Below are 14250 nucleotides of genomic sequence, written 5' to 3' on the forward strand. Positions count from 1 at the left end.
TGCTGTTACCTTAGCTTCATCTAAAATCATAAGTGTGCAATTCAGTTATAGTTGTCATTTACGACATCTTATAAACGATTTAGAAATTGTCTCATGCGCGAAAAACAAACCTTTTTTATTTTGTCATGGTCGAAGTATTAAGAAGTGTTAAAATATAATTGTAAGCAAGACCATAAAGATTAGTTCAAAAGTAATTGACCATTTAAGATTAATTTCTAAATCATGAATTGTTTGCTCTTAATCGTTGTAATTGTCGTTCAATATAAATGAATAAACTAATCGGCAATGCTTTTGTGATTATGTGTGATATTAATTTTTTGGCTTAAATAATACAAATAAAATTCAAATTATTATTGAACAAAATTTCTAAAAAAATTTTCAATTTTAAAAAATCCATTTCATGGGACCCAAATACTTATCTAAATGAGAGCCAAAAAAAAAACAAAATATAAATTTTCTTACATTAATTATAAATTGATAATAAATTCAGGAAAAAAAAAATCTTGAATTAAATTAAATTAATATAATATTTATCACTTTCCCGAACGAACACATTTTTGATTAGAACTCTGTAAAAATGAAGATAAATTCATGAAATTCTTTAGGTACCACAGAGGTGGATAATCTCTATTTTCATGATTTTTTGTATAAAAATCAAATGTTTTCGAATTTTTTTAAATGGAGCTTCTAAATTGGCATTAAAATAACAGAAATATGAAACGATTTGCCTGATTAAAAATTTTTAGAGGTATCTGAAGTCACTTTATATTTTTCGTAAACTTTGAGGTTATACAAATATTTTGCTGTCAACAGTTTTTGAGATATGATTTCATGATGATCATTTTAAGGACTCTTTAGAATACATATGAAGAAAAAACTTTGAAAAAATATCAGGAACTCTAAGAGTTTTATCAATTTAAAAAATGTCCACCAGTGTGGAAAAATCCGGAAAGGGATAAAAACTCATAAGACATTATAATTACTGGTTAACGATATTTTTTGTAGATTTTATCTACGTGAAAAGATTCGCGATGTGAAGTAATTTTTAGGTTTTTTTAATTTTTTGTTGTTGGAAATTTTATTTTGTTTAATTATAAATGTAAAATTGGATTGAAAGATCAATAAAACTAAAATTTTAGTTCAAGAAGGTTTTGTGTGCTGTAGTTTGTTATTAGTAGGTTTAAAAGACAAAGAAATTGGATATCGATGGAAAAATTCAAAAGCAATGTTCAGCAATATAGTTCAGAGCCTTAAGATACATACATAAAAATAAATAAATATAAAAATTTTTGAAAAAAGCTAAAAATGATGGAATTTCTCATTTTAGATTTTTAAAATTAGGGTTTAAATTTTGTTAGAAAATATGCTAAAATGTTACTTTCCACTTTTGTTTCTTACATTTTACATGTTCTTACATGTTCTTAAGTACCACCTAAAAAAATTTTGTCTGTTATGTGCCTAAAAAATTATATCCATTTGTTCCAATTGAAACAGTTTGAAAATCAAAATTTTCAAAAATTTTTGGTTTTGAAATACTTATTATCGAGGGACCTGATTCATAAGAAAAATGCGATATCTGTGATTTCCGTTTTAGGAGCTCCTAACTTATTGGTTATTTTATTTCATTTAAGCCTTAGTGTAAAGCTAAAGACCTTGTAAAAAATTTGATTTTGACTGCTCATATTAATCTTCTTAAAAATTAGGAATGTCATCTTTCAAATAAAATTCCTTCGGTTGATATCTGGATTTGTTAAATGTGTTATACTATGAAAATATTGTCTTGACGTTTTGCATATTAGGTATTTAAGTGCGAAAAAAAAATGTTTTTGTTTTTTATATTTTTTAGAAATTGTAATTGTGACTTTTAAAAAATCTACATATAATTTTTTTACGATTTTTAATTAATTAATTCAATTCATTTTCAATTAATTTTAACATCCGAAATTACCTCTCAGGAACCGAAAATTTGTCGAGGCACACAAAACTAATAAAAGTTTTGAGCTCCAAATTCAGAAGTTTTTCTGAGAGAATTAAAACTCTTGGGGGGCACAGCCCCCCACAACAATACGTGCCTGATATTAGTATAACTGCATATCTTCTTAACTACAACTTTATTTAAGAATTTTTTTTTTGCCACAAAATTTTTTTTTGTGTCTAAAAGTTATTTTATCTTGTTCTATGATCAAAATCCCCACGATACCTAAAATTTGAGCGAAAAATATTGATCCGTTAAAGAGATAGCAAGGACCTATATTTGGCTATTTTGGGGGCATTTTCGAGGTACCTTTATCTCATATCGTATGGAAAAATCATTTCAAATGCAAAGCGTTATATATCGTTGGTAAGAGGACAAAGTTTCTGACAAAATGAAACCTATTTTGTCTTGATTTGGTCGAGTTCATGAGCCGTTATGCTTTAATAAGTGCGTTTTTTCACTATTTTTTGAGGTATTCAAAGGCTGTTGACAAATTTAATTGGTCAAAATGCAAAATAATTGGTTTTAAAATGTTGCTGAGAAAATTTTGTATAAAAATGTAGAACATTGTTAGTAGATAAAAATTTGAAAAATGAAAGATATAGTGGATTTAAGTTCGATTAAGGTGCGAGTTCGATGACTTAAAATTAATTTTGTTTGTTTTTCGACTTAAAATCATTCTAAGAAGGTTATGAAGTATGACAGACTTTTGTGAAATTTTCTCAGCAACATTTTAAAACCAATTTTATTCCATTATGGCCCATTAAATTATCCGATAGCCTTTGAAAACCCCTAAAAATTGCCAAAAAACGTACTTTCTGAACCATAAGAGCTCGAAAGTTTTACCAAATCATAGATTTTGATCATAGAACAAGATAAAATAACTTTTAGACACAAAAAAAAATTTTTGTGACAAAAAAAAAATTCTTAAATAAAGTTGTAGTTAAAGCGATAGCGAAATCTTTATAGAGCGAAATAGCAATGAATATGTTTTTTGAGCTTTACCCAACTCAATATTTCTGCTACAAGGAGTCATCAGAAAAATTTTCATTTTATTCGTGTTAATGTCTACTTTATTTGAAGGACTAACAGGATTTAATGGAGGATTTATTTAGTTCTAATAAATTAAATGCACAACTGCATTTTTTGACAAATTCGAATTAAGAATGAGGAAATATGATTTAAGATGAGAATGAAGAAATAGTTCAAAAGCCATTTTTACAGCTCAAAAACATATCACTCATTTTCGAAAAAAAAAGACAATTTTTTCTTCGTGATGTAGTTTCCTCAAAATAAGATGCGAGGAAATCCAAAACATTTTTTTTACTCAATTTACAAGATACAACTAAAAAAATTTCAAACTTTAAAAGTAAAATTTGCAAATTCAATTCCGAATGTCGAGCATCTTTAAAGTTGTTTCACTCAAAAACCAGTGTGTTTCGGGCTAAACTGCTTAATTTTAGCCAAAAAAAATCATAAAAAACGGTTCAAAGAAAAGTGAAAATTCTAAGGGGTTTTACCTTAAAAAAAAATAACGTATTTTAGAGATAAAAATCCTAATATACCTATATATATATTGAAAGGTACTTTATTGAAGGAAATTTATTGAAGGTACTTCATAAAAGTCCTCACATGTGTGAGTAAAACACGTTCAAATCTGTTCATGATACATTTTCGAACTCCTCATAATATTTGAGTATTTCATTGCATAGTCATTGGCGACATTTAACCAGAGTAAACTATTTAAACTTTGACCGTTGATTCTTTATGAATGTATGTATGTATTCTGAGTACTTTGGAAAACGTTTTCTCTTCTGTAGACTAATGCGGATATGTTTTATATTTTAAAAAATCTTTATAAAAACTCATTAATACAAGTAAATTTTAAAATAATAGCCTACCTACATGGATGTGAAGACATGCGCAACAAAATGCTAAGTATTTTTGGGAACTGAATAACAATCCCCTTTACCCGAATTATTGTTTTAGCACAAAATCTTTCAAAAAATAATTGATAAAAGGAGCTCCAGTATTCTTTATACCTCAAATGGTAATGTCATATATGAATGTTTTACATTTTCACATTTGTATAAATTTTATGAATTTAAGAAAGAAGCCCCTTTTATCGAAATCAACTCACATATAAACAATTTCAAATATTTTAACTTTATATTTCAATATGTACGTATGTAGGGAGAACTTGTACTTAAAAAAATAGAGAATTCATAAATAAGTTTATTAGATAGTGTCGATATTTCAGAGCTTGAGTAGTTTTTTCTTTTAAATGTTTCAAGATGAAAGTTATTATATATTTTTTTTTATTTTCATCTCTAATATTTTGAACAAATATACAAGTTTTTTAGATAGACATAACAATATAGAATTTCTCTCCGTATAGAACGGACCGTTACTTTATTTTTGAACCTGATTGAACATAACGTGATTTTTCTTGTTTGAGCTCAGTGGTCTGGTCTAATATATTTTCCTAAATATACCATATCTAAGGAGATGTGTGTATCAAAGTACAAAAGATAAACTTGCACCCAAAAGGATAATTTTAGTGGGAGGGTTGAATAAGTCTAAATGTTCAATATCATCGTACACATTCGGAAAATTTCCACCCTTATGTATATGAAAACGCAAAATGGGACATAAATATGTCTTCTCGACATATAAGCCAGCATCACATCAATACCACCACTACCACCTCACAAGAAGAATTTGAATCTATCGCGATTAGGTAACGATTGGTAGAGTGAAAAATCGCAAAGTGAAAACATGAATAATAAAGAATACATAAACGAAAATACACACATATCGTGACAAAGTATATAAGGTAAAATATATTTGTGTATTTATAAGGCTTGAAATTATACACATGTGATATGCGCAAATATATGTGGGAGAGCAAACAAGGGGGTGAGCGAAAACATACCATATTGCTATTTTCCAAAATATGTAATATATGGAAAATTTGACAACTAATCCTTTTATTGTGAAACCATTTTGAATTTTGTAGCTTGGTGATTCTTTGGAGATTCTTATCAGCTACGAGTTACAGCTTTCAATATTTCAAGCTCATTTTCAGGCTTCAATCACTTGAGATCTTTGTGAGCAAAAATCGGTAATTATTTCTGATATTTTATAAATTAAATATATTACACCAATTGATAAAAAACCAAATCAATAAAAAATTACATAAATACTAAGTGTAGTACTAATAATCTTAATAAAATGAAATTATCATTTTTTTATTTTAGTCGAAAAACCTTAAAATATGTCAAACTAGATTAATTCACAAGATGTATCATCACATCAATGGTGAAAATGCAGAACTTTCCAATTTTTTCTTCAAATATGAAATTTCTCTCTTTTGTTAGTCCCGAAAATCTCCGGGAATAAGGCTTTTCTACTTGTTACGTCACCATTCTTAGGTTCACATTTAGATTTGAGGGTTGTCATAAGAAATAAGCGATTCTGAATAGAAATATTTTAGTTAATAAAAAAATGTGACCTATTTAAATGTTACGGATTTAAGAGACCGCTTATAGTTGGTTATCTAATCTAATATTTTCCTTCCTATTGCCTCAAGATCCTTCATTTTAAATACCTAATAAGATATCGCTTATTATTTTATGTTTATTGATAAAAGTTATCTTTCAAGTGTATGACGGAAGCAATAATATAAATTCGCAAAAGCCAAAACATTGAAGGACCTTTTTTCTTTGTCCTTTTCTGTTTCTCATGTGTAAAATTCACGCATTATTTATTTTCATGCCTCTCTAGGTATACAAATCAATGCATTTATTGATCTACGCGCATTCACCAACTTCATCAATATAAAGCAGCTAAGACATTTTAACCTGCGTTGTAAACATTCGTTTTAAAACACAGGTAGAAATTCTTAGGTTTGATTATAATAATAATAGACTTTCTGATAATAGAAGATGTTAGTGTTAAATAAAAAACTAGGGATGATATTTTTTGTGTTCGTGGGTAAGCATTCGGGACACAGCGACCCAGGATAGGGTTACAAAAAAAATTATTTCAATGCAACTTTGCATAAATTTTATTTAACAATAGAAAATAAATTACGAACCAACAAAAAAGATTCACATACGGATATGCAAGTAACCCTTTTTGACATGCAAAAATTATTGCATAACACCAATATTAAATTATGCAAAAAAATTCTCATGGTAGGTTACTTTGACATCTGGCTTTTTTTCGTTACATGTTAAATATCGATCAAGATATTACTGAATCTTTCTTATATATTTTGAATGTGGATAGAATCAAACGATATACCCTATAAGTTAAACTTGAATAAAATTAGATCAACTTTCGTTAAGATCTTCTGATTTTTTATTTAAAAAGTTTTAAGTTTTTTCTTTTCAGAATTTCAATAAACTTTTGATATGGATATAATAGATTTTCAAATAATTTCTATTATAATTTTAAAGCTTTAAATTTCCATTATGTATGGCACATTTTGAAGGAACATATCTGAGGAACTTTCGAACATTTATTATAATATTTAATTTTTGATAAATTTGAGTTTATTTCAATTTTGCATTTCTCTTAGATCAAAAGTTTTAAAAATATTTAACTAACAATTAGTGTCACCAAATATCAGCATAATAATTTTGCTGATAGATAGTGATAAAATTGCTGATAGATTAAGAAGAGACTTATTTAGTAAAAAAATTATCAGTGATTTCTATGGTTAATTGATATATTCATAGGCACCGAGGAATGGGTCTAAACTTTCTACGTGTCATCTTCCTTATCTACCTCTTAAAGTTAACTCAGCGCTCAAAATACTTAGATTAGAGGTTTGTTCTTCTTCTTCCAAAACACTTTATTCAATATAATGAAACTAAAATTACATTAAATTATTCCTAGTTAGGAACCGCTGCTGCTGGTTCACCAGGGTTTGTATGTATTCCACGGAGTCTTCTTCTGTATTGTGCGCGATTTTCTATTTCTTCGTCTGTGATGCCGTGATCTCTTTGCTGCTTTTCCAATTGACGTTGCCAACTACTTTGCGGTCTTCCTCTTCTTCTCGTGGGATTCAGGTCAAAATTCATTGCTTGTTGTATTATGTGGTCGGGATCTCTTCTTTTCACGTGGCCGTACCAACGTAGTTGTTTCTCTTTCATGTTTTCTTCGATGGCGGATTCAACTTTAACACTTGCACGTACTCGTTCGCTTTTTATTTTATCTTTGAGAGTCACGCCTGCTGACATCCTGAGCATTTTCATTTCTGTGGATCGCATTTTTGCTCTGTATGACTCGTAAACTGTCCAACATTCAGTGCCATAAGTAAGTGCGGGTCTAATTGTTGTTTTGTACATTTTTCCTTTGAGTTTTACTGGCATTTTGCGATCGCATAAAATGGAAGAATTTTCCTGAAATTTCATCCAGCCGACACTTACTCTATGATTGACATCATCTTCACATGTGCAATTATTTGACAGAATGGAGCCGAGATATTTGAATTTTGTGCAAGTTTTGACGAGTTTTCCTTCCAAATATATGTCAGGAGTTGGATTTTCCGTTTATTTTAATTAAATTATTAATTTAAATTAAAAAATTGTGGAAAATACTAAAATTTTGAGATAAATAAATCAAAAAAAAAAAAAAAATAAAAATAAATCAACTATAGAAAAAACTACTGTTTTAAACCTTTAGTTGAATTTTGTGTCCTTAAAAATTCAACAAATCTCTGTCAATCGCGAATAACATAAACTTATGTCTTTAAATTTTATCAAAGATCTTATGGTGAATAAAAAGGCTCATTTTATGGAACGCTATCGTAAAAACATCGATAAAATATCCGAATAATCTGTCCGAAGAATTTGTATTCTGGCAAAAGTGCTTAGACTTGAACAAAGATCTTTGAGAGAAGGGCAATAAAAAGTTTTCTATTTTGAAAACTTACGGTTTTTTTTGTAGTTTTTAGTTTATTTTGAATGTTTTTGCTAAATAAGGTACATTATTTTTTTTAGTAAACAAATTCAATCAATAATTTCAAAAAAAATATATATATATATATAATCCGATTTAATCAATAGTTTAAAGAACAATAAACATTCAAGCTTGAAGTAATATCAAAATAATGTTCTTATATGTCAAAATTCTGATTTTTAAAAATATAAATTCGAAAAAATGATAAATTTTAGAGAAAGTTTTGATATGAAAAGTTCTTAGCGGGTAGATCACCCTAATCACAATAAAAATAGTATCAAACCTCAATTTAATTTTAGATTCTTATCTTCAACACTTATATTAAGAGCTTGACTTAAAATCAGTTGTTCGTTTATTTTCATGAAAGGCATTCAACTCTAGTGCAAAGTCATTAAATAAATGGTAAGAGTAGTGTTTCAAGTACTTGACTGCCAACTGTGTCTCAAAAGAAATGTCTGTCAGTAGTTTCATCATACGACAAATAAAAGTGTATTTTAAGTTTCTATTTTAAAAAGACTTTTGCGCATACTTTGGAAAAATGCGTCACATTTTTAGTATCATATAAACTTATTGTAAGCAAATAAATTTGCCAAAAAGAACCACACCTTTAAATTTAATGTTAAACCAGGACAGTTGCTAGGGTTCACATTATTTTGATATTTTCTGAATTAGATCATATGTAAATTTTTTTACTTAATTTAAATAATAATAGACTTGATATAAAAATCTCAGGTAGTTTTTTCATCTAATGAAATTGAATGTTAGTTTCGAATTAGTTGCTTTTTGAGAGTCGTGTGTGCTTGGTGTGTTTTTAAAAAAATCTATTTTTACAAATTTTATAAAACATAGAAAAATCGGTATTATATTAAATATTATAAAATTATTACTTATGTACAATCCTTTAAAAAAAGAAACTTACGAATTTACAACAATTTTCCTAAAGTAAATAACTTGGAACAAAAACAATTATAGATTAACTAATGTTTTTGTTCCAAGTTGGAAACGAATGAAAATTGGAAATATAAAAAAATCCTTAAATCACCATAATCAATAAGGCAATATTTATTTGTGATAAAAATTCGATAGCATCATCTCTTAATAAATTTTTTAATTTAAGTTTTTGTTAGATATTTTATGTCAATAAAACTGCAATTATTTGTCTTAATTTTTCTATGGAAATATAATGCCAGCCTCCGCTCATAAAATGTTCAGTTTGTTAAATTTGTTAAATTCTATATGATTTATGCCATGTTTATGCACTCAATCCCATATTATAAACATCACTCCCTTCACATTTACTAATCACTGACCAACAGCCATAATGTCAGAAGCTTATAGGTCATCGTGTGCCAACAACATTGGTCAATTGACCCTAAATTTTAAGTGACCCTTTTAACGTACATGGAAACACGAAGTTTTAACAGTACATTTACCTGCATGCAAATTAGAAACATCTGCCACACACCATAAACTACCTCTTTTCATTAATAAAAAATGAAATCGCACACTTATTTATAATATTTATGTGACTGTTTTAATATGAACTGTTAAAACGTGCATATATAATGTTCTTAAATTTAAAAAAAATAAAGAAGTTTTTAAAAAGGCTCTCAAATATGAGATAATTGATATTAGTGGTAAGCAAAATGAACAACAAATTTGCTTTTCCAATCATTAGGTTCTTTTTAATATAACGATTATGAAAAATTTTCTAATTATAGAGAAGTTATTAAACAAGAAAAGTTTAATGAATGGTATTTAAAAAAAATAAGGGATATAAAATTTTTATGGATTATTCATTCTTAAAAAAATCTAAGTAAAATGAAAAATTGGATGAATAAAACGAGCCCAACATCATATATGAGTTACATAGAAGTGTTGGGTGTTTTAGGGTGATTTGCCTCATCCTTTTCTGCTTTAGTAAGTTGCTGTCTTTTGCCATACGTGTTTTCGCATCTTTCCAAACTCCTACAAAAACACGCATCATTGGTAGTTGGTATGGGAATAAGTAGAAAACATTAATCTAAAATGTTTGAAAATGTTTTCCATTTTGAAAAGCAACATATATTTATAATCTAATAAAAAGGTTACTTTGTCACGCGTAGCTTTTAAACCATTTTACCCGTATATGTACGCAGGAAAAAAGGGGAACCTGTCTAACGTACATTTTCATTTTCCGTCCTTGTCGAAAATTCGATATTTTCCTTTCTCTACATTATTTACAAGCATTTCATATGAGTAAAAACCTACACAGAGCGTGTGTTCCATGTATATCTTAATAATGCATATATGTCTTCTCATATAAATGCCTCTCGCGCGTATTGCACTTAAAATTTATTCAAATGAAGGGATCTCTCTTTTGGCAGAACAACCCTAAAATATAAAGTGAAATAAAATGTATGGGGGTGACCGCAAGTGAAGTTTCTTAGCAACACCATGGCAACATGGTCATATTAAGGCTTATACGTCAATCGCAATAAATAAATATTTGCAGATAAAGAAGAATTCCTTTTTACATCACAATATTTTCATTTGAATTCATATGATTTTTTGAAACATTTAATATATTTAATTGACATGTTAAGGCGTAACATTATCAAGAAAAATCGATCGAATCTGATGAAGCTTGTATCTTATTCTGTTTAAAATATATATTTTTTTTTCAGTATGCTGTTTGTTAGTAAGGGTAATATATTTTCGTTTAAATTCACACGTACAACGAGTAAACTACATTACGCATTATTCAGGATCTAACCGACAATACATTCCATACATGCTTTTCCACACACATCTACCTCCCACGTTTCATTCTAAACACACGTTAGAGAGTATCCAATCACGTGACGAATTGTCAGCCATTTTGTTTTGTATATTTATAAGCTATAAATATTTTCTTTTGAGCTACAAGGGTAAAACTTGGCTTGCTGACAAAGCCTTTTATATCAAATATTGGAAAATATTTTTTTTCATAGTCTACCTTAAAAGAAATCTTTCAATAACACATGCAGAAGCATTTTATTAAGCTTAACTAGTTAGGTAAATGTTAATTACATTTCTTAATAATATTTGATACTAAATAAGTAGGTGTATATATCATAAAAAAATCTTTTTAATTCTTAAATCGCTTTACTTAAGATTTTTCTTCTTTAGGCAAGTGCAATTTCAAAAAATATTTCACATTATTTTGGATCTCTAAAAGTAAGGAGGAGTGAATAATGATAATGATAATGATTTTTCCATCTTTTTACTATTTTAAAAGAGTTTTAATATTTAATTGTGTGATTTAAAGACATTTTAGATATTTTATTTTAAGATTTGGACAAATTTTCGAAACAAAAAAATTTTTAAAAATTTCTTAACAATTTTTTTGAAGTTTAAAGATTTTTGGCAAATTTCAAATTTAAATTTTTTAATTTTTTTCTGTGAAAATTCGTTTAATTTTTGAAAAATTGCAAAATATAATAAAAATTATGAATTTTAACCAATTTTTGATTATAATTTGTCATTTTTCGTATGTTTTGACGGTTAAAATATTTCAAAGCTATTATTATTATTACATTATTCCCTCCTTGGACTTTTGGAAAAAGTTTTTTGGAAGGCAAGTGTACCTTAATCAATTTTTTAGAGACAAATAATTAAGTGACCAAATATTCAATATACCACCACAAATATAGGAACCAGCTGCTCAGATCTAATAAAAGATAAAAATATTTTAATATTTCTTTGTTTTTTTTTTCGTAAGATTGAAGCTATGTCTAAAATGGTATGTTAAAATTTTGATGATTTAGTTTATTAATTATATTGAGTTTGAAATTAACTATTTAGAAATCTTATGTTTAGGCCGCTCCAATTTTTTTTTTTTGAACTTTTTGTCCCATGCCCCATTTCAGAAGTCGAAAATCCAAAATTAAAAAAAAAGTTAAAAATATCATAAAACGTTTTTTGGTCTTTTTTTATCGAAAAACGAAGTTTTCCACAAATTTTCTTCTCTAAAATTTTTTCCAAAAAAGTTATTTTTTAAAACTTTTTAACAGTACCTAATTTTTATGAAATTTTTTTGTTTAAATTTTTAACTTGAAATACTCTGATATCAACTTTAAATTATCAAATCTCAATATAGATTCAATAAAAACAACTAAAATATTCATTGATGATCAAAAATTGTTTGAATTTTGTCAAAAAAGTTCTTTGCACAAAAAGTACGAAAAAAATTTGAAACAGCCTTATTTGAAAAAAAAAAATTAAAAGTTGACTCTCATTGATTTTTGTCTACGACATCGTTATTTTTAACGGTACAAAATCAAAACGCTGACCATAAGTTTTTTTTAAAAGAACATTTTTTTAAATTCGAAAACATTTCTTTTTCAAACAATCTATAAAATAAATTTATTATGTAAAAAACATGAAGGTTGATTCAATAGCTTTTTGTTTATTTGTATTTATTTATCATATTTTTTTTTGTATTTAAAGAAATTAAGTAATTTAACTATTTACTATACTGAATATATTACTTGAGAATAGAGTTGAAAATAGAAAAATGCTCTAAGAAGCCTATCTACTTAGAATGTATTTATTCAATATTTCATTAGAAATTATTAGCAAATCGAATGCTATATCGATGTATGATGACAAACGTTATGACGTAAAACGATAATTCATTTCCTTTTGAAAATGCAAATTTATACGCTTTTCTACCTGACTATCAATGCAATTCCAACAACTAAAAATCGTAAAAATTGCAATAATGTCTACATTGATTTAAAGGGTTTAAATGTAAATGAATAATCTAACCCTTTTGCTTTTTGTTATGCAAAAAACTCTATTGTATAAAAAGGTTACCAAATTTATTTTAAATTTTATATCGAAAAACTATAAATTATCTTTTCCGTTTTTTTTTTATCAACTGTCATAAACTAGCAGAACACCTAGAATGCACACTAAAAAATCGAATTGCGATGACTAAATATAAGTAAGATTCAGTAAAAATATTAGGATCGTACAAATATGTGTACGAAAAATGTTGATTTGATTAGCACTCCCTAATTCAAAGACATCTCGGAGTTAGGTATATTATTCAGATATTTAGAGTGTTATAGATATTTAACGAAAAACTAACGAGTAATTCTGTCAGGAGACATTTTGTGTTAAAAAGGTAATTTTTAATGAAATTGCATAAGGAAAACAATTGTAATTGGAATCTTAATATTAATAAAGTGCAGTAAGTTGGACGTACTGCTGTGCTGTTTGTCGTTTTTTATTAAATTAAATTTTGAAAACACATCCTAGTTTTATATTTAATGTTATAATAATAGCATATGTATACAAAGAATTTAAATATATTTTAAAAAAAAATGTTTTATTTTGGACAGAAAATCCACAGGATAGCTCATTTAAAAGAAAATAATTCAACAATTAATTCGACAATAATAAGTTCAAACTAAAAATTAGACAGCTTAACTATTGAAAAACAAAACGGAGGTATAAAACAATAACAATTATTCACGACCTCCTGCAATGTTACATATGTAAAGAATGCATTCACGAATCGAACTAAACTTAATTTTATTATTATAGAGTATTTTTTGTTCAAATGTTTCATCTTTTGGAGCGTTTTTACGATAAACTCTTATGATTTTTGAAAATGTGATAAGTAAAGCTAAGATTACTTTTAAATTATATAGTAAGAGTAACTAAGAAGTAGAAGAAATGATTCGATAAAAAAAAACTTCAAAATAAACAAAAACAGTCAATAGTATTTAAACGTTTACTATTCAGAATTATTAATATTAGTTTCTTTAATTAAAAAGTAAGAAATGTAATATAATGAAATCAATCATATCAGTAAAATATGCTTCGCTTTCTTGTCAAATCAAAACAATGGTTTTTATATGTTGAACGAAATTTTGAACGTACAATATATACATATGACTTATATTACATATGAGTTCTCATATGTGCTTCTATGTACTATATGTGTTTCCATATGTTGTTGTTTGAAAAAGGAAGATTTCAAACCCGCCTAAAAAGGCGTGGCAAAGGATAAAGGAGTAAAATTTGCAATTTTTGAAAGTTTTTTTTTGTTTAACGAACCGACTTAAGAAAACCAATATTTCGGTATCGAGTACTTGTTTCATGAATAATATAATTTTTACATTTGTCGAGACTATATTTTCTCTGTTGAATAAACTAGTTGTACTATATAATTAAAAATGATAGGTAATATACAATTTCCATGGTCCCTTCTGGCTGATACCTATATTCGTGAGCCTCAACCTTATTTGCAAGTTAATAAATTAAATACAAAT

At 27.0% G+C, this 14250-nt stretch overlaps 1 protein-coding gene across 1 annotated transcript; it reads right to left on the minus strand.

Annotated features, from left to right (window-relative positions):
- Positions 1-6876: 6876 nt before the first annotated feature.
- Positions 6877-7224, minus strand: LOC134837466 (uncharacterized). Its single transcript, XM_063852843.1, has one exon. The coding sequence runs from the start codon at positions 7222-7224 to the stop codon at positions 6877-6879; it is 348 nt and encodes a 115-aa protein (XP_063708913.1).
- Positions 7225-14250: the final 7026 nt, after the last annotated feature.

Source organism: Culicoides brevitarsis, chromosome 1, assembly GCF_036172545.1.
Source record: "Culicoides brevitarsis isolate CSIRO-B50_1 chromosome 1, AGI_CSIRO_Cbre_v1, whole genome shotgun sequence".
In the NCBI taxonomy this organism is placed as follows: domain Eukaryota; kingdom Metazoa; phylum Arthropoda; class Insecta; order Diptera; family Ceratopogonidae; genus Culicoides; species Culicoides brevitarsis.